Raw genomic sequence first — 22279 nt, 5'->3', positions numbered from 1 at the left:
GCAGAGATTTTTAGAGCTAAAGTTTTGAAAAATTGTCATAGTAAAAAGTAACTTTTTAAAGAATAATATCATTTTTAGAGTGAAATGATGTTTTTCTATACTTTTTATACAACTTATATAAAGATTTTTCTCGTATTCATTCGAATCCGGTGGATAGGAACCGGTTCTCATCATATAAGTAATTTGTATGAGTAGGCTTGAATTTACTGGGTCAAGGTTGCACTTATCCCTTACGGTTATAAGCATAAACTAGGGGGAAGGGGGGGTTCAAATCTATTATAATTCTTAATCTTTTCCTTGATGAATACCACTGGACCCTTCGGCAGCTCCAGAACTGCTCTGCCCACCAAATGACGTCACATCCTCAAACTAGGAAAAGATGTCAGTAAATCACTAATAATCATAATTAACTTTTATTAACGCAACTACTCTATTTTTTTAATATTGGGAGGGGATATTGGCCAGGATCTTAAGGTATAAGACAATGCCCGATAAATTGATGTACATACCCAATTATGATACACAAAATTATCCGTTCTATAGATTTCTATTAGTGGTTGAAAAGTTTTAACAATTAACATGATAAACCAACCAATCAAAATTCAGTAAAATCACCAAAGTTGTTAAGAAAACGTTTGACTATTTGTGGATCTTAGACAAAACAGTCTCAGATAAAACAGCCCTAACTTTTAGTAATGATCATGGCCGCAGTGTTCGGTCCTCAAGTCTTAGTCCCAAACTTAAAGTTTTTAAAATGATTTAAATATGTAAAAAAAATATCCTAATATATTACTTTTTGTACAATACACGAAATTCTAAACCACCTATGTATTTAGAATTTCAAATATTATGATTGGATATTGGGGGAAAAAAATTATTATAGAGCAGTGTCATATAATAAGCATTTAACTTTATAAAATAGATATATCACGAACCTTCAAAATCTCGCAACCTTTAAAATCATAAAAACTTACAAATTTAGGAATCGATCTAGCACCGTAATTAATAGACTAATGAAACTTGATGAAAATATGTAGAACATGAGCATATTTTATCCCCAATAATTTCAGCTGACAATCCTGAATAGGATTTGAGAAAATCACAAAAATCAAAAAATCTAGGAATCGAGAAAATCACAAAAACCTAAAAATCTAGGAATCGATCTAGCATCCCAATTAATTACCAAATCCTAATAAAACTTGGTAAAATTATGTAGAATGTAAAAATAATTAATCCCTGAAATTTCAGCCCTGTATCTTGAAAAGAAGTTGAGAAAGTCACAAAAACTTGAAAATCTAGGATTCGATCTAGCACTTCAAATAACCGACAGATGGACAAAACAAAGTATATATTAGATGGGCATATATCATAGGAATCTTCACTTAATATTTCAGCTGTTTCCTCCGAGTCGTGACTGAAGGACAGACGGATGGACAGACGGACGGACGGACGGACGGACATTTCGAGTTATAGAGTAGCTTCGCTACTAAAAACCTACCGGGAAGAAAGTTCCAAAATCTGATTCTGATTCAACGTTTGTGTTCATGGAGTTCAGCTCCTCTGAAAATATAAACTAATTTAGTTATTTTCTATAATAATAAACTTTTTTATAATTAGGGTCGGTCCGTCCGTATCGGGTAGCTCTTTCGTTATTTTTGACATGGTAGAATAGTCTTATCGATTTTAAACTTTATATGGTGATTCGTATAACAGTTAGGTACGACTTCGAAGTGTAGCAATTTTTAATCGTTACGTCCATGCTGATTTTTAAAACTTTTTTTGACAACAAATTTTTGTATTTAAAGATTTTACTATTCTACTGATTTTAAAAACACTGATTCCTAATACAACAAGGCACAATTTTACAAGCAAAGTATCTATAAAATCAAGTCCTAAAAATGAAAGAATGTCCAAAAACAGTATTCTGGCAGGCTTACTTTATATTTTTAAGCTAAAAAAACGGGTATATGTCTGTAACGTTTTAAGGGAAACTTGATTTTCTCAGCTTCTACAAAAGATAGAAGGCTATAACTTTTTGTCAACATTAAGTATAAAACATCCGTAGCAGTGGGACTGTTTTTAGCAGCTTTTTAGGTTTCTTATTTTTAAGTTTTTACATATTCTTTCTTTTTCTTTTCTTTGTTATGCTAACAGATAATCTGCGCTGTAACTCACTTTGTCCGTTTGTCTATTTCACAATAGATTTTGTGCTTCTCTACTTATGGATGTTGTCATCCTTGTTTACAGAAAAACTGGATAGGAATATCATTCTCATTTAAACAAAAACTCATTTTTATGCTAAAATGTGGTTTAATTTTGGTTTTTAATTTTCATTTTTTTCTCCGATATAGTCATTTTTTTTATTGAACATTAAAATTAAAAACAAAAAAATCCTCCAAATTTAATAGAAAAATCTTTGAATTATTAGTCAATTTTATTTCAAAGATTTTTTTTCATAGTAAAAATTTTATTTAAAAAAATTTTTTTTTTTAAATCTTCCAACAAAAAAATTATCATAATCCAAGATGGCGTCAATACATGTAAAATAATATTTTCAAAACAAAAAAATAAAACTTGAATATCTTTTTTCACAGATTGAATTTCAAAAATCGGTCTGACAGTTTTTCCAAAGTCGAGAAGATCTATCGAATGGAAAAGGTTTGAAACCGATAGAACATTTCTTTATACTAAAACATATTTTTTCTTATGATTGATAAAAATGTTACTTCAGGGAAAAAATGACTACCTTGGGGAGAAAAAACGAATATTTAATCCACTATTTAAGGGGTCGTTTATGTGAGAATGTGTATTTTGCAACAGGCCTACTTTACCTGAAAACATGGATGAAAAGCTAGGACCGAAATCATCTCTAAAGATGTCACTCACAGGCCTAAAAAATACAATTATTTTTTATGTAACACTAGAGGCTAAGCTGGTGTCTAGGGGCTTAATATTCAAAGAATAGAGATGGGCAGATGAATGGACTAAAACCATCCTGGGACATATGTCAATCTTATATTATAAACCTGCCCAGGACCTCTGAGAAGCTTCCATACCGGTTCAGCGGTTGGTCAAGATCCTTTGGTACACACAGACAGAGACCCTTTTACTTTATAATAATGATGGTTCCCAATGTTATATAAACCCAATCTCTCATTGGTTGGGTAAAAAAAGGAAAGACAAATCAAAATAATAAATTAAAATTTAAAATCCTAATACAAATTGATGTGGGCTACTATTCTTATTATTAACTCTGCAGTATGATTCTACAGGTGTCAGAGTATATTTTAGGTACCCCTTTAAAAATGGTTCAAAAATAGTTCAAAATGGGGTCCCTCAAGGTTCAATACTTGCAACTTTTCTCTATTGATGTGAACATACCTGTCCGGGAATATCTCGCTGACAGGATGGTTGGGAAAGACATCTTTGACTGGCCTCCTGTCCTCAGCCACTGGTAATCTCTCCCTAAATATTTAATCCATTGCCTTGTATGTATGCATGTAGCCTTAATTCTCTGAAGTTAGGATTCAGATGCACACGGAGATTAGAGGTGAGAATCTTTAGGGTAATCTTATGCACAAGTGATTGTATTCTATGTTACATTACAAGCTGACCCGCAATTCTCGTGGAAACTACTCAATTATTACATCACCCTGGCCTAGAGTTTTGGCAGGTGTTCCATATTAAATCACCTTTAGTAATGGACCTCTCATAAGAATGAGGAGCCTGGACGAGGGAAAGTATGATTAAAGTTGTTTGTATATGTACAATCCTCTCGGCTTTCTTACAACTGAAGGGTATCTCAGGAAAGGTTGCGTGATTATAATTCACAAATTGCATCATCATTTGTCAACCAAGTGCAAGGTCTTTGAGTGGTCTTGAACTCTGTTGAACTCCTTATCAGAAAGTAGTGTGCTAACCATGGCTCTATGGGACACCATTAATCCATTTCTAAGTATATCCTAAGGTTTTTCCCTAACAAATTACCTTTTCAACACTTATACCCCTCCCCCTATGCTTATTTTTTATGGGTGTAGGATAAATTAACCACTCACCTAAATGCTCCTTGAGGCTGGTTGTTAGGTCGTCTGAACGCAGTGAAGGGTTTTCTTGTTGTTCCAGATCTAACCTCCTCAAGGGGCCTACATATATGTAATAGTTAAAGATACAGATAGACAGAGATCCTAAAGTCCTCAAAAGGTCTACATGTAGGTAATTGTTAAAGTTACACAAAGACAGACAGAGGTCCTAACCTCCTCAAGATGCCTACATGTAGATAATAGTTTAAGATACATACATACAGACAGAGGTCCTAACCTCCTCAAGAGGCCTACATGTAGATAATATTTAGAGTAACATAAAGACAGACAGACAGACATGCAGACAGACAGAGAGCCTATCCTCCTCAAGAGGCCTATATGTTGATAAAAGTAAGAGATACACAAAGACAAAGATACAGATTTACATACAGACAGACATACAGACACACAGACGGTTAGACAGACAGACAGAGGTCCTAATCTCGTCAGATGCCTTCATATAGATATTAGTTAAAAATACACACAAACAGACAGATAGACAGACAGACAGATAGACGAACAGACAAACAGACCGACAGATAGACAGACAGACAGAGGTCCTAACCTCCTTAAGATGCCTACATGTAGGTAATAGTTAGAATTACACACAGATAGACAGACAGACAGGTAAGGAGAGAGACAGACAGACAAACAGACAGACAGATTGACAGATAGACAGATAGATAAATAAATAGATAGATAGCTATATACCTAACATTATCCAATGTGAATGGTCTACTGTTATCTTGTTCAAACAAAGAGGATGGGCGTTTCTTCTTCTCAACCACAGGGCGTCGTCGCTTCATCTGGTCATGGGTCACATCTGAAACGAAACCGAATAATATCCGCTGGATTAGAACTGGTTTTTTGCCATACTATCAGCATAATGTCCGCGAAAAGCTGTCTATAAGACGATGCTATAAATAGATATAAAACTCAGAAATCTAAAAGGATAAAACGATCACAATGATGAAACACAAAATTACACCTTGTATAGTATGGTGGGGCGATTTTGGAATTTAGCAGTAGTACACATTGGCATAGGTTACTGGGCCGAAATAAAACCCTGTGAAACTTGAAAGGGGTTTTGTAATCCGAAAACAAGGGGCGCGCGGGGGGTATAAAATGTGCCTACCCTCTTATAAAACCCAAAATTGAAATTCCTTCAAACACAGGCATGTTGAATATCAAAATGACCGCAATGAAATAACAATCAATAAAAATTCAACCAAATTCCCTAAGGTTGTTAAGCTAACAAATAAGAATACTTTATCATAAGAGGACTAGTGTAATAAACAGCCCAATATCCTCTTCCACCCCAAGACTATATTTGGTACATTCCCTCAAAATGCCTATTGATCACTGAAAACTCCTGCCCCCTCATCTTACTTTTATTATGCTAACCCCTATTGGGGCCTAAACCCTTTGGGCCCTTTTTCTGGTGCTATCCAGTACCCAATATAACCTAACCTATCATGACCTAATGTATTTAACAAACACACAAAAAGCAACCTCCCCACCAACGGTGCCAGATGTACGCATTTTGTGCATAATGTATGCATTTTTGACCTGATTTTTGACAAATGTACACATAGGGCAAAACCGTCGAGGATGTACACATTTTCAACATTTTTCTTAAAATGTACACGTGTACACACAAAAATTGGAATTTTCCTTCCAAAAATGGACTTTTTACCCCAACAATTGGCTTCCTTCCTCGATTTTCTGGTTATAAACAATGAAGTTTAACTGAAAATTTAAAATATGTTGTACAACTTTGGGTACCAGTGTAATTTATAATCTAATGCCCTTGATCTTACCGGAATCAATCTGTTTGAAAGTCATAAAAGGTTTCTTAGTGGAGGCATCTGAGGTTGTGGGTACAGCTGGAGGTCTGCTTACTACAGCTGGAGGTCTACTGGACACTTCTGGAGCTTCTACAACAGGCTCTCCAGATGGAGGTAGGGCTATACTAAGCCCTCCTAGCCTACATAGAGATTTAGATTCATATATAACCAATTCATAAAGATAAGTAGATAGATAGGTATTTAGATTGCTAGACAGGTTGATTATAATTCATAGATATTATGAAAGAAATATTTGTAAAAAGGGTAATAGGTAGATTGATAGAAAGAACAATAGATGGATAGATAAATTAATATATTAATAGATAGATTATGTGACAAAATTGATAGAAAATAGATGAATGGAGCAATAGATAGACCTACCTAACTTCTCCAGGGTTTCTCTCCAGTCTCTTTATTCCCTCTCTTATGATTTCCTTCTCAGCATATTCTTTATTTATAGCATCCAGCATTGGGTTCACATTGTGCACCATTGGCCTAACATTGTAGTAAACAGATGATTGGATTGATAGATAGATTTGTAGATATATATGAATTGATTGAAAGATAAATTATTCGATAGATAAATTGAAGAATTTGATGGCTAGAATAATTATTTGATAATTAAATTGATTGAAGGATCAAAAGAGACAAAGCCCAAATTGTGTTAAAATTGTGTCAAAAATAATCCATGTGACCTAATAAAATGAGGGAGATGAGGTGGAAAGAAAACCCCCAAAAAAGAGATTGATTATCCCTCATTTTTATTCTGCCACATGGATCATTTTGGATACAATTTTAACACAATTTGGGCTTTGTCATCAAAAGATGAATTGATTGATAAATATATTCTTTATTTATAGCATTCAGCATTGGGTTCACATTATGCACCATTGGCCTAACAATGTTATAAATAGATACATAGATTGATGGATTGACTGATACATAAATTGATTGAAAGAAAAATTATACCATAGATAAATTCATCGATATGGTTTTTAACTATTTTGGGAGGGGGAAGGTTCCACCACCCTCCCAAGAGAAATCGTCCATAGAAATCCCCACCAAAAAAAATTCCTCCCCCCTCAAAAAATATATTTTTAAAAAATCCTAATAAGATTATCAAATTCAACTCCTCCCCCCTAAAGTGCCCCTAGAGGCCTCTAACACCGTAACTGCTAGTCGTCTTGTATAAAGTAGTAAGGTTATTTCTGTAGCAAAGTATCTCACTTATCACTGAACCAATATGGTTCTCTTTTACAGTGAAGCTTTTAAAGGTACAGAGAAGGTTTAAAGCTTTTGAGGAAGGGTATCTTTTCCCTCAAGAGAAATTGACCCTAGAAAAAAAAAACCTAGAACCTTCTAGTACGTGGTATAGTCGCCAGTATTGTATGATTTTATTTCATCTTTTCATCTATATACATAAGAGACTATTACATTAAAATATGCTCAGCAATTAATATCTTAGATTAGGTTGCCTAGCATATTATTATATTGGAACTAATATGAATTGATTACGACCAAAAATCTATCCCCATGCATTTCTACCTCTACACAAAATATCTATCCTCTACGTAATTTCTTTCTCTACAAAAATTCTATCCCAAAAAAATATAATCCTATGAAATTATATTCCTACGAAAAATCTACCTCCACGAAATTTGTATCCTTACAAAATTTCTATTCCAATGAAATTTATATTCCTACGAAATATCTACCCATTAACATATTTACCTGTCATCATGAGGAGCATAGTGGGAGAAGTAGCCCTGAGACAAGCTTGGGTTCTGAAACATTACAAATTTTCAGGGAGGGAGGGGACAATGGTCTTTTTATTACTCCGGTCCCCAAAGTTTTAAAATTATGTCTCCTTTTTCATTGGCTTGACATATTTGGGGACCTTTATTGGATTTGATTGGTTGGTTTATTAAGTTGAGTGTCCAAACGTTTGAACCACTAATCATAATCTACAGATGGGGTATATTTGAGTATTAACATTAGGGATGTACATCAATTTATCGCCCATTCTCTTATCCCTTTAGATCCCTGACAATTTGTCTGTGACACCGCCCTCTATAACCCCTATAAGTTTGTTTTGATAAATATGATTAATTTTTTGTGAAGACTCCAAAAACATTCAACTTACTTAGTTTTATGTCTATTTGTAATGCTTTTATAATTGTAATGCGATTTTCTCGACTGTTATCGAAGATAAATGGCTGATTTTTTTGTGATGATTTTTATGACCATACTTAAATTTGGTTTGTCCGTCTAACTGTATTTGAAGGATGAATATATTTTCTCGTATTCATTCGAATCCGGTGGACAGGAACCGGTTCTCGTCAATACGAAAAAACTATGTCTAGCATCGTATTATAAACCGCTTTCTACGAATATAGAAATGTACAATTATAAGCTTAAAACCATTTTTTTAGCCCAATATCTGTCATTTCAACTGTAATGTGAACGAATTTGCATGATTAACATGAAAGACAAAATAAGACAATAAAGCAGGTTCGGTGAAGGTGGTCTAAAAATAAAAGTAAAATTTTATCACCAAAAGTAATTTTAAAATTTTCTTCTATGGGAAGGTACTAACTCAATTTAGGGGAAGCATGTTCTAAACTCACTATAAGGTCCCAGTACATCCTGTGTAAACCGTTTCTGCGGTTTTTTTTTTCTAACCTAACACGCCTTCGGGTGGGGTGTGGCTACTTATAGGTCTCGGGTTGCATTAGTTTAAGGCTATCTTATTTTTATAAAAGTATGGGTAGGTATGGTTTTAGGCTATTTTTCTACCCTTCCATATTCCTTCAATATAGAGCTCCTAGAGGCTAGGCGCGCAGCCGCTAGTAAATCAATTATATTATCCTTCATCCATTAATGTACTCTATAACTCACTTTGTCCGTCTGTCATATGTCTGTTAGTGAATATTCTCACCTTATACTCCTCACCAAGTTCTACGAATGGCAGAACGTCAATCTAAAAATAAATTTACATAATGAATCAACAAAATAATATTTATATCAGGGGGAGAGAGGGAGGGGACATTGGACTGTTTATTATGCGAGTCGCCAAAGTGTATAACAATGTTTACTTATTAGTTGGCTTAATAACATTGGGGACTTTTATTGAATTTTCATTGGTTGGTTCATTCAGTTGAGTTTTAAACACTAATTGTTATTTACACAAGGGGTAATTTTGTGTAGCATCATTGGGGATGTACATCAATATATCGGCCATTGTGTTATCATTTTATATCTCTTGATTTATACAGGGTATTTCCTTAAAGGGTTTTGCTTCATTTAAAGAAAGTAACACAGACAAACAGACAAACATACAAACAGACAGACAGACAGACAGAATGACAGATAGACAGACAGACAGACAGACAGACAGACATACAGACAGACAGAAAGACAGACAGAAAGACAAAAAGACAGACGGACAGACGGACAGAAAAACAGACAGAAAGACAGACAGAAAGACAAAAAGACAGACAGACAGACGGACAGAAAGACATACAGACAGACACACAGACAGACAGAAAGACAGATAGACAGACAGAAAGACAGAAAGACAGACAGACAGACAGACAGACAGACAGAAAGACAGACAGACAGACAGACAGACAGACAGACAGACAGAAAGACAGACAGACAGACAGACAGACAGACAGACAGAAAGACAAACAGACAGACAGACAGACTGGTACCAAAAGTTTTATAACAGCATTATTTTATTTGCAAGCAAAGAACTTTGTTTAATTTTATTGACTTTTGATTGGTTGGTTCCAAACTAGTAGTGTCCTAACTTTCTAACCAATAATTTTAATCTACATCATTGAGGATCAAAAGGGATAAGACAATGGCCTATAAATTGATGTACATCACTAATTATATTTACACCTTCTGTAGATTATAATTAGTGGTTGAAACGCTTGAGAACTAACTAAATGAATTAACTAACCAAAATTCACTCTCAAATTCACATTCAAAAGTCTCCAAAGTTGTTAAGCCAGCAAATAAGAAAACGTAGTTTTGAAACTTTGGTGAACAGTGTAATAAATAGCCCTTAAGATCCCTTGACAAACTGTTATATATGTATCTGTCTATAGTGCCCTATCAACATGGGGATAGATGTCACTGCTTTTGACCTACCTATTCTATTGACGTAAGGAAATACCCCATCCCTTTTCTAGGGGGTTTCTTTCCTTCTTCCCTCTTTCTTTCCCTCTACTATGACGTCAATAGAATAGGTAGGCCAAAAGCGGTTAAATTTGTCCCCATTTTCCTAGGGCACTAAACACAGCTACATTATAAAAGTGGAGAAAAAATATAAAGATTTGTATTGCTACTTCTTTTTATCAAGGGTCAGTCCGTCCGTCCGTCTGTCTGTCCGTCTGTCTGTAGAAACTTATGAACATACCTCATTTTCAGTCGTTGATGGGGGGAATCCACGTAGGGAGGGAGAGGTGTTCTCATAGCCTCCTATGTAGATAGATAGATAAATAGACAGATATTTAGTTAGATAGATAGATAAATCACATGCATATATAGATGGATAGATATATAGATAGATAGATATATATATAGATAGATAGATAGATAGATAGAAAGATAGATAGATAGATAGATAGATAGATAGATAGATAGATAGATAGATAGATAGATAGATAGATAGATAGATAGATAGATAGATAGATAGATAGATAGATAGATAGATAGATAGAGATAGATAGATAGATAGATATATACATATATAGATAGATAGATATATATATAGATAGATAGATAGATAGATAGATACATATATAGATAGATAGATAGATAGATTGATAGAAATTTAGTTAGGTAGATAGATAGATAGATATATTGATAAATATTTAGTTAGATAGTTAAATAGATTGATAGATAGATGGAGTAAGATTGTTGTTTCGTTAGTGTATTTATTACTTTAGGCAAAGTTAGATTAGGTTACAAAGATTTGGGTGGTACCGCAAGGGTTAGGCATAAGAAAAAAAAATACCCCCTCCCCCTTAATTTTTTTAAAATTTCGGTGCTCATCATAAACTTTAGGATAAAACGCAAAATAGATAGGTATATGGATAAGATAGATAGATAGAAAGACAAATAGATAAAAAAAAGATAGATAGATATAAAAATTACCTCTAACTGGTTGTCTCCTAGAGAAAGAATATGGTGCCACGGTGTTTTTGTTCCTATTAAGAAAAATCATATCAAATCAGATATTTTTATATACCATACGGCCAAACAGCTAACCGCACTTAGTTTTTTTAAAAAATATACAAAGATATTTAGTATTAGATATCAAATTATTGGTTGAATTGTTAAGGTACACCAAAACAGAACCAAATGGTGTACCTGTCCTCTAAAGGTTATCCAGGTTCAGGTACACCAAATTAAGACCTTGTGGTGTACCTGTCCTCTAGAGGTTATCCAGGTTCAGGTAAACTAAAATAAGACCTTGTGGTGTACCTGTCCTCTAGAGGTTATCCAGGTTCAGGTAAACTAAAATAAGACCTTGTGGTGTACCTGTCCTCTAGAGATTATCCAGGTTCAGATACACCAAAATAAGACCTTGTGGTGTACCTTTCCTCTAGCGGTTATCCAGGTTCAGGTACACTAAAATAAGACCTTGTGGTGTACCTGTCCTCTAGAGGTTATCCAGGTTAAGGTATACTCAAATAAGACATTGTGGTGTACCTGTCCTCTAGAGGTTATCCAGGTTCAGGTACACTAAAATAATACCTTGTGGTGTACCTGTCCTCAAGACTCAAGAGCTGCAGCCAAGTTGAGTATTATCCTCTTCCTACCATTAAAAACCCCAATGTAACAATGTCTGTCCGTATGTTCCTTAATGTCTTACAAATGGCTAGAGGTTTATTACCTGACAGTGAAAGGAGTTGGGGCAGCCTCTGTTGGTCTAAAATAGAAAATAATAAATAAAATAAAATCCTAACAGGTCCTAACACTGGTACCCAAAGTTTAAAAATACTTTGGGTACCAAAAATAAGGTCTATTAGATAATTATTATATAAACTGCGAACCAGAAAAATAGGCAAATCTGAATTTGCAGAATAACACCTTTATATTCATTTAGGATTATTTTACTGTAAATATAAAATGTAGATGCATCTTTTGATTACAAGTTTCCACCGTTGATTTTTTATTAATAAGCACCAATGAAGCACAAGATCTCAAAAACAGCATTTTGGGTAAAAACTGGTGAACCAAAAAGATATGCAAATCCAAAACAAATCAATGGAAAAACGATTTTTTTGCACTTTTCTTCTGTTTTAAAGATTGATTCTGATAAATTAACAATTTTTTAAGGGATTTATGCATTAATTGTTATGAAATGTAGTATAAGGTAGAAATTAATGATATTTTAAAATAAGAAATATTAGAAAAAAAGAAATTCGACCCCTATCACTTTAGAGGACAGTTGCTGACCTTTAGTCTTATGGATGAAGCTAATTACATATTAAAAATAATAATTACTCCCAAAAGTATACAAAAATGATTTTTAATGTGTTAAAAAAATCCATTTTAAAATCTTGATTTTGAGGATGATGGCCTTTAAGATGCTCCTATGGGTAGTGATGGTGAGCCAAATGTTATCAAAGTGCATGACCATGATGACAACTTACATATTGAACTATGGTCCAATTTTTGTATTCATAGCAGCCTCCAGCCAAGCAGTATTAAAAAAGAAAAAAAATTCAATTTTAATTACTCCAATGCATAAGGTAAATACTGTCGTTTTAAGAAGATGTTTATATTTCTTGTCAGCTGGCTTCAGTGGAGAATGCTATGACTACAAAAAATGGTACATAGGTTGATAGACAAGTTGTTGTAATGGGCATGTACTTAGATAACATTTGGCTCACCATCATCACCAATAGGAGCATCTGAAAGGACATCATTCTCAAAATCAGGATTTTAAAATGTTTTTTTTCAACACATTAAAAAGTATTTGTGTAGACTTTTCAGGGTAATTTTTATCTTTAACATGTATTAGGCTACATCCATTAAACTGGAGGTCAGCAGCTGACCTCTAAAGTGATAGGGAATGAATTTCTTTTTTTCTAATATTTCTTATTTAAAAAATCATTATTTTCTACCATATACTACATTTCATAATAATTAATGCATAAATCCCTTAAAAAATTGTGAATTTATCAGAATCAATCTTTAAAACAGAAGAAAAGTGCAAAAAAATCGTTTTTCCATTGATTTGTTTTGGATTTGCATATCTTTTTGGTTCACCAGTTTTTACCCAAAATGCTGTTTTTGAGATCTTGTGCTTCATTGGTGCTTATTAATATAAAATCAACGGTGGAAACTTGTAACAAAAAGATGCATCTACATATTATATTTACAGTAAATTCGTCCCAAATGAATAATGAAGCTGTCATTTTGAAAATTCGGATTTGCCTAATTTTTTGGTTCGCAGTTTATATAACATAAATGAAAACCTTCAAAAATGAATATAGAGCTCCTATACTTTTTCAATTGTATCTAACTGTTACAAGAATCACCAAGCCAAGATGTAAATCAATAGGACAATTCTACCATTCCAAAATTAACAATAAGTGCTGTCTGAAGGCTTAATAAACTCTAACTTGCGGTCGAAATTAGCTTTCTAACAGCTTAAAAGCAGCTATATGTCGTTTTAATATCCGCTTTAAAGCTACATAGCAGTTTATTGCATCTCTAAGGTGGTTTAATAGCAGCTTTAGAGCAACTGTATGGTGTTTTCATAGTAGCTGTATTACTGCTTAATAGCAACTTTTCGCCAGCTAAGTGGCAGCTGTCTGACGGCTGACAAATGCTCCTTACCTTGGGTATTTGTGGTTGGGATGGAAATCATCATTGTCCCTAAACAGAGAAGATAGATAGATATATACAAAGACATATAGATAGATATAAAGATATTGATAAACATAGATAGATAGATAGAAATAAAGATAGACAAACATTAGATAGATAGATAAATAGAAGTGGACTAGACTTGAAGCTGACACTTCCCCAATAACAAGAAGGCACGCTAATACCATGGCTATGACTGCTTAGTCTTTAGAAGCAAAGCTTTTCTTATCGGTAATTTCACCATATTATAATTGTCCTATCAAATTCAAAATTTGCAAGATGATTCCTTTAGATATTATGTACGAAATATAAATCGTACTAACTCTATAATTGATACCATAATGTCCGTACGTACCTGATATCAACTGGCCTGGCCCATGGCCTACGGGCGGGACGTGGAGCTACAGAAAATTCACTTTCCTCACTGCAAATAAATTGTCTTTTAGTGACTGGCAGACATAAAGACGGACAAATGGACAAATAGACAGAAGGACAGGCAGACATACAGACGGACAAACAAACTGACAGACAAACAGAAAAACATACAAAGAGTAAACAAGATAGAAAGACAGACAGACAAACAGACGTAAGGAAAATATTTGCTTTATTTTAAAAAAGAGAAATACAGACACAGACAGATAAAAAGACAGACAAACAGGAAAATTTATAAACAGTAAATTAGACAGACATACAAACTAACAGACAGACAAACAGACTTAAGAAAAAGTGTACACTTAATAAAGGAAATAGGGACATACAGACAGACAGAAAAACAGTAAACAGACAGTAAATAAGACAAAAAACAAACTAACAGACAGACAAAATAATAAGGACAATTAAAGAAAAAAAGGACATTACAGACAAACTGAAAGATAAAAAGAGAGACATACAAACAGTAAATAAGATAGAAAAACTGATAGACAAACAGATTTAAGGACAATCTTAGACTTAATAAAGGGACATAAGACAGAAATATAAAAAGACACTTTTTGTACTGATTGAAGTATAACCGAAATGACTGACGGACATACAGAGAGACAGACAAATAAAATTATGGACAGACAAACATACATAAATACATTGACAGACATACAGAAATACAAATGGACACCTAACAAAGTTACCTGAAAAGATTGAATAGCTGATCATTTGTTTCAGTATTGCCAACTGATCCAGGGTTTATTAGTTCTACAACAAAAATAATGGATTAGGCAGGAAGGTCGGGAAATTGGTAAGGATCTATAGGGATAAGCCAATGGCCTATAAATTTATGTTCAGGAAATTAATTTATTATTATCTCACCTATGGTCTCAAGCCTCTGTGGAATAAAGTTGTCTCTAGGACCATCAATATTCTTCTCTACTTGTTTTAAAACCTCAGTAGGCTAAAAATAAAGATACAATGTAAAATAAAACAATACTATATCATACAATAAGAAAAAACGCAATACAATTTGATACAATGTCATAAAAAAAAAAACATAATGATTTCAAGCTGCTGTGTAATACAGTTCTTCTCAGATTTGTTTTAAAACCTCAGCAGGCTAAATATAAGCAACAGATAAGATACAATGTACAAAAAGACAATACAATATCATACAATAGGACAAAACACAATACAGCTTGATACAATGTTATACAAAACAAAATGATTTCAAGCCTCTGTGGAATAAAGTTGTCTCTAGGGCCAACAACATTCCTTTCAATTTGTTTTAAAACCTCAGCAGGCTAAATGTAAGTTTAAGAAAATATACAATTCAAAACAATACTATACAAAGTTATACAATAGGATAAAATGAAGGTCAGTATGATGGCTTTTTCTACTGGCACTGTAAACAGCTTCCATGTTACAGCACATCTTTTTTGGAGAGGTGGGAGTGTCCAACACTCCCAAGAAATTGGCTTCAAAACACTACACTAAAAGTAGCTCAAGAGTGGAGCCCAATTGGTCTTAAGATCTTAAGTTTTATCTTTCAGATAAATATACAGACAATGTTCTACTTTGTATTATAGATAGATAAGATACAAGAAAGATAATTATACAATGGAATACAATTAATTGTAGTACAATATTATAGCCTCTGTACTTGATACTTAGGATGGAGGGGACATTGGACTGTAAATCAAATTATTAAGACGCATAAAAATATTTTCTAATATGTTGGTTTAAAAACTTATCTAATATTGGCGCAGTCTTTCAACTAGTAATTTAATCTTCACAAAAGGGATAATTTTGTTTATCATCATTTTTTCGTCCATTGTCTTATCCCTTAAAATCCCAGACAACCAAAGTAAATAGTAAAAATACCCAGGGATCTATGGATAATACAATGACCAATATATTGCTGTATATCCCCGATTAGGATATACAAAATTACCCCTTTTGTAGATTACAATTAATGGTTGAAACGTTTCGACACTAATGAACCAACTAATCAAAATTAAGTAATAATCCTCAAAGGTGTTAAGCCAACGAATGCTAAAAAGATTAATATAATGCTTTGGGGACAAGTGTAGTAAAAAGCCTAATGTCCCCTGCCTGACTGACTAATTGACTCTAGGGGCATTGTGATGCTTCGGATACAAGTCCACTCCACGTCACCTTTGAACATACTCTGCATTTTGATTGCTATGTAACGCGCTTAATCGCTAAAGGTATCAACACCAAACCATCAGACAACCAACCCTTTAATTGCACGACCTTTTCTGATAAGTCCTGACTGTGCATTGTAATGAGTTGCGCCCGACGACGGGCGGATGCGCTACGTTTTGAGCCACTGCACAGTCCCGGGTTGACTGACTACTACCTGTCTATCATCAATAATGATTGGGTTGAACCTCTCCTGTTCATCAGTCATTGCTGAAAAAAAGGAAATTAACAATCCTTTGATAGCACGACATTAGTCTGGAAATCCTAAATGTGCATGGTAATTTAGGTCACGCACCTGACATAACAGTGGCAGAAACTTTTAACTGCTTTAGTAAGGGAATTAATTGTAGCTTTCGCAATATTCCGTAAAATTCTACAAGCTCTAGTTTTTGGAAATATAAGAACTATTCCTGTGCTTCATATAATTAATGCACAAATCTAGAGTGGGTGTATGACTATGAATTGTAGCTTGTGCAATATTCTGTAAAATTGTGAGCAAGCTTCCAGTCAAATGCGCTTATTAAGTCTAACTGTTCTTAATGTTGACCAAACGCATAGTATAATTTATCGCATATTTGAAACAGTTTGACCTAATAAGCGCATTTGATTCTAATCTTACTCACAACTTTACGGAATTTTTTGAAAGTTACTATTCCTTTAAAAATTAAATGATAAAAACTGGTTTTGTTAGCCCCGGGGAGCAAATGGCCTGGGACAATAACATTTGTTTTCATTTAAAATTTGTATTTTCTATAATACGATACAATACAGAGCTGGATCTTTATATCATTTCAATGGTGCGCCAAATCGGGGTGCGCCGAATTTCAGCCAATCACAGCGCGGCATTTCGTAAAATGCTGTGCTCTCATTGGTGGAAAGTTGGCTCATCCCGATTTGGCGCACCATTGAAATGATTTAAAGATCCAGCTCAGGATTTTTAATGCCAAGAACCGGTTTTAATTCAGCGGATATTAATCAGTTTTGAAGTCATACTGGATAAAAACTAAACCTGTTTCTTTCAGAATATCGTCCATTGGTCCTGGTTGGATAAATTGTCCTAAAAAAATGAAACATTTCAATCCTTATATAACAGTAACAGCAATTCTATGTGTCTGTATGATGCTGTGAGTATTGGTGCAAAAAATATGACATAGCAAAAAAATCAGCCAATGAGAGGCCGTTATTGACCAATGGTAAAATTTATAGTGGACTCTCATTGGCTAAATTTTTTGTTACGTCATATTTTTTGCACCAATACTCACAGCATCGTCTGTATGTCTGTGTCTGCTGTACCGATACAGTTCTCCTTTTCCATGTACATTCTTTATTGATAAGAAGCTAAGCATAAACACTAGTTTTAATTTTGTGATTTTTATTTAATCGTGGGAAATTGTCTATACTTAAGTTTTCAGTGTGTCTGAGAATCGTTTCTAATCCAGCGGATATTAATTGGGTTTCTAAGCCATACTGGATAAAAGGGGTTTACCTGGCCTCATCATTGGGAATTTATCAAACATTTCCTCTTCCATATCATCGTCCATCACTTGAAATAGATATATTGATTAATAGATGCATACCTTTGGAATCACTAAAACCTCTAGTATTTGAAAATATAAAAAATATTATTATTTTTTCTATCTACAATACAAAGTAGAACAATGCCTGTCTGTCTGTTTGTGTGTTTGTAACGAAGGATCTCGCTAAATGCTGAACTGATTGGGTTCTCCTTAACAGGGTAGCTTTTTATAGGTCTCAGGAAAATTTGTAACTATTTTGGTGGAGGGTACCACCACCCTCCCAAGAGAAATCACAAAAAAATCTAGAATATTTTTACGTAGAGACTTCAACGCAAAATAAAAATGATTACATATTTAAAATAAATGGACACCAGCCCAGTGATTTTCAAATGGTGCCATTAGAGCAAGTGCAGAGTAATGACCCTTGGATTTTGTTATCTAGAGAAAAATATTATATTCGTAAATTTGACCCTGTATTAAATATTAGAATGTAAAATGCAGTTGCAATGTTTTTAAAAAAATGAAAATAACAACCACACCACAATCCCCTCTTGCTACGCCCATTCAAAATCTTCAACCCTTTCTTTCAGCTGTTTTTTTGTTTGTTTTGAAATGGTCTGCTGTTAGACCATAAATAGATATGTAGCGGGAGTGTAAATATGTCACCTTGGACGTACAGTCTCTATACACAAATATACCAATTCAACAAGGTATAGAGACTTTCCGCTACTTTTTGAACCAGAGACAAGATAAATCTGTACCAACATCGTTCCTGATTATACTTCTTACATTTGTCCTTACGTGTAATATTTTAGTATTTAATAATACTTTCTACCTACAGACTATAGGCACCGCGATGGGCTCAAGAGTCGCCCCGATGTTCGCGTGTCTTTTTATTGCTGGTGTAGAGCAATTGGCTCTTAAAAGATGGAAAGGCCTACAACCCCGACATTTTCGCAGATATATTGACGATATATTTTTCTTATGGAATGGTAGTGAAAATGAGCTTTTAAAATTTATTAAACATTTAAATGATTTCCATCCATATCTTAAGTTTACAGCCAGTTATGATTTCACCAAGAAAACCGTTGTTTTTTTGGATACAGTTATTTCTGTGACAAAGGATAACTTTATCAAAACTGACCTTTATGAGAAACCGGGGCGAAAATGCAACTATCTTTCGCCCTTATCCTGTCACCCCTCACACATTACAGAAAATATACCTTACTCATTAGCGTTAAGGCTAAAACGTATTTGCAGTGAAAATTTAGATTTTTTAAAAAAAGTAGATTGTTTGAAAATAAAGCTTTTATCACGTGGTTATAAAGTTAATTATATAACAAAAGCTTTTGATAAAGTGAAAATTATTGATAGAAATGTTGCTTTACAAAAAGTTGCTAAGCAATCTGAAATAAAACGCCCAGTTTTATCTTTACAATATGACCCCCGTTTACCCTCTATTTCAAATATAATTTTTAGATTTTGGAAAGTTATGATAAAAAATCCTAGACTAAAAAGAATTTTTCCCCACCCACCAATGATTATGTGGACTAGGCCAAAAAATCTCAGAAAATATTTAATTCGAGCCAAACTTCCTGGTTTAAATGATCGAAAATCAGAGAGAAAAAAGATTGGTTTTAAACATTGTAATAGAAATTGTAATCTTTGTAAACATTTACCCAGATTTGCAAATTATTTAACATCATCAACAACAAATGAAAAATTTCCTATTCTCTCTAGTATGAATTGTTTATCTTCTAATGTAATTTATTGTATAACATGTGTTAAACAATCTGGCAATTGTAGACTAAAACCACAGTACATTGGCAAAACAAAAAATCGTATTTGTGATAGATTTAATGCCCATAACAGTTCCATTAAACCAAATTCAACTAAAGCTGTAGGTATTCATTTTTCTTCTAATGGACACCAGCCCAATGATTTTCAAATGGTGCCATTAGAGCAAGTGCAGAGTAATGACCCTTGGATTTTGTTATCTAGAGAAAAATATTATATTCGTAAATTTGACCCTGTATTAAATATTAGAATGTAAAATGCAGTTGCAATGTTTTTAAAAAAATGAAAATAACAACCACACCACAATCCACTCTTGCTACGCCCATTCAAAATCTTCAACCCTTTCTTTCAGCTGTTTTTTTGTTTGTTTTGAAATGGTCTGCTGTTAGACCATAAATAGATTTGTAGCGGGAGTGTAAATATGTTTAAAATGTCAAAAAAGTTTATAGGTATGTGTTTTTATTAATATGAATTATGAAAATTTAATTTTAACAGCATTTCTAATTACATAACCTTTTATAAAGATGCGATGCATCTCTACAATTCTTCAAATCAAAAAGAAAAAAAGAAACGTTAAATATCTTATTCAGATTCTTCAAAAATAGACTTTTTGTATGTATTATTTACTGATTTGTGTTTTTTTCCTTTACAGGACGATTGAGAATGATAACCTTAGTTATTGAAATATATATATGGCCTGTACAAAGATGTTAGTTTGATAAAGTAGTCTTGGGTTGAGATGGATCAATAGCCTTTAAAACTAAAATAAAAAACATTTCAAGTCTATCTCTAACTATCTATCTATCTATATATATTTATATCTATCTATCTGTAACTTACTGTGAAGAGCAGGATTGTTCATCATTTTGGTGTGCATAAATGACATGAAATCCTCTCCTCCTACCTAAATAATTAACATCTTTATCAGGTTATCCAGATATCCGGTATGGGAAATCAGCCTGGTATCCATTCTTGGTATCCGGTAAAATATGTATCCAGCCTAACCCTAACCCTTATCACCACACTGCACTGTATCATACTAGAGACATGAAATCCTCTCCTCCAACCTAAATAATTAACATCTTTATCAGGTTATCCAGATATCCGGTATGGGAAATCAGCCTGGTATCCATTCTTGGTATCCGGTAAAATATGTATCCAGCCTAACCCTAACCCTTATCACCACACTGCACTGTATCATACTAGAGACATGAAATCCTCTCCTCCAACCTAAATAATTAACATCTTTATCAGGTTATCCAGATATCCGGTATGGGAAATCAGCCTGGTATCCATTCTTGGTATCCGGTAAAATATGTATCCAGCCTAACCCTAACCCTTATCACCACACTGCACTGTATCATACTAGAGACATGAAATCCTCTCCTCCAACCTAAATAATTAACATCTTTATCAGGTTATCCAGATATCCGGTATGGGAAATCAGCCTGGTATCCATTCTTGGTATCCGGTAAAATATGTATCCAGCCTAACCCTAACCCTTATCACCACACTGCACTGTATCATACTAGAGACATGAAATCCTCTCCTCCAACCTAAATAATTAACATCTTTATCAGGTTATCCAGATATCCGGTATGGGAAATCAGCCTGGTATCCATTCTTGGTATCCGGTAAAATATGTATCCAGCCTAACCCTAACCCTTATCACCACACTGCACTGTATCATACTAGAGACATGAAATCCTCTCCTCCAACCTAAATAATTAACATCTTTATCAGGTTATCCAGATATCCGGTATGGGAAATCAGCCTGGTATTCATTCTTGGTATCCGGTAAAATATGTATCCAGCCTAACCCTAACCCTTATCACCACACTGCACTGTATCATACTAGAGACATGAAATCCTCTACTCCAACCTAAATAATCAACATATTTATCAGGGTATTTGGATATCCGGTATTTTAAATCAGCCAGATATCCGGTATTTGTATCCGGCCAAATATGTATCTGACCCAACCTAAATAATAAACATCCTAATCAGCACAATTAGGCAGCATTAATATATTAGTAAAAATTGCCCAAAATGCATTTCTCACAATTTTCTCTCAAGAAGGAACAGTCTGGATTTCGTTATTTTACATTTCTGTCATGCTAATTTTTACAGTTTTTTTTTGAGATTTTCTCAGGCTAGGAGCAAGATATTTTTTTGGTTCCTGATTCTACTCCTCACGACCTTTTCTTGGTGCACCATGAAACCGTAGTTCAGAGCTGGATCTTTTAAATCATTTTAGTGGTGCGCCAGATCGGGGCGATCCAACTTTCCACCAATGAGAGCACAGCATTGTATGAAATGCCGCGCTGTGATTGGCTGAAATTTGGCGCACCCCGATCTAGCTCACCACTCAAATGATTTAAAGATCCAGCTCTGAATAAAATATTAACCCACAGAAGAGGGGAAGTAAAATAATCGAAATTTACATGAAACTGAAATAATGGACCTAGATCATTTTTAAAACTACCAATGGTCTTGT

The 22279-nt window shown here is 33.9% G+C and overlaps 1 protein-coding gene across 3 annotated transcripts in view; it reads right to left on the bottom strand.

The window, feature by feature from the left end:
* LOC145306772 (uncharacterized) overlaps nucleotides 1–22279 on the bottom strand; it is a 74983-nt gene that overhangs the window by 9156 nt on the left and 43548 nt on the right. For 2 of the 3 annotated variants that reach the window (XM_080149067.1, XM_080149066.1), the window contains 21 exons: nucleotides 20623–20686; nucleotides 17955–18011; nucleotides 17478–17525; nucleotides 16626–16678; nucleotides 15122–15203; nucleotides 14944–15007; nucleotides 14175–14243; nucleotides 13790–13828; nucleotides 11835–11870; nucleotides 11093–11145; nucleotides 10353–10414; nucleotides 8865–8906; nucleotides 7658–7710; nucleotides 6308–6421; nucleotides 5900–6066; nucleotides 4791–4902; nucleotides 4056–4142; nucleotides 3382–3465; nucleotides 2832–2890; nucleotides 1499–1560; nucleotides 299–369 (listed from right to left, as the gene is read on the bottom strand). In XM_080149067.1, the coding sequence (XP_080005193.1) occupies nucleotides 299–369; nucleotides 1499–1560; nucleotides 2832–2890; nucleotides 3382–3465; nucleotides 4056–4142; nucleotides 4791–4902; nucleotides 5900–6066; nucleotides 6308–6421; nucleotides 7658–7710; nucleotides 8865–8906; nucleotides 10353–10414; nucleotides 11093–11145; nucleotides 11835–11870; nucleotides 13790–13828; nucleotides 14175–14243; nucleotides 14944–15007; nucleotides 15122–15203; nucleotides 16626–16678; nucleotides 17478–17525; nucleotides 17955–18011; nucleotides 20623–20686 (1478 nt within the window). The remainder of the gene's footprint in view (nucleotides 1–298; nucleotides 370–1498; nucleotides 1561–2831; nucleotides 2891–3381; nucleotides 3466–4055; nucleotides 4143–4790; nucleotides 4903–5899; nucleotides 6067–6307; nucleotides 6422–7657; nucleotides 7711–8864; nucleotides 8907–10352; nucleotides 10415–11092; nucleotides 11146–11834; nucleotides 11871–13789; nucleotides 13829–14174; nucleotides 14244–14943; nucleotides 15008–15121; nucleotides 15204–16625; nucleotides 16679–17477; nucleotides 17526–17954; nucleotides 18012–20622; nucleotides 20687–22279) is intronic. The other variant, XM_080149068.1, reaches the window with a different exon arrangement.

The sequence above is a fragment of the Acartia tonsa genome, chromosome 15 (genome assembly GCF_053477335.1).
Source record: "Acartia tonsa isolate MP-2025a chromosome 15, ASM5347733v1, whole genome shotgun sequence".
Lineage (NCBI taxonomy): Eukaryota > Metazoa > Arthropoda > Copepoda > Calanoida > Acartiidae > Acartia > Acartia tonsa.
Note: the sequence above shows the minus strand (reverse complement) of the source record. Positions and strands in the feature narration are given on the sequence as shown.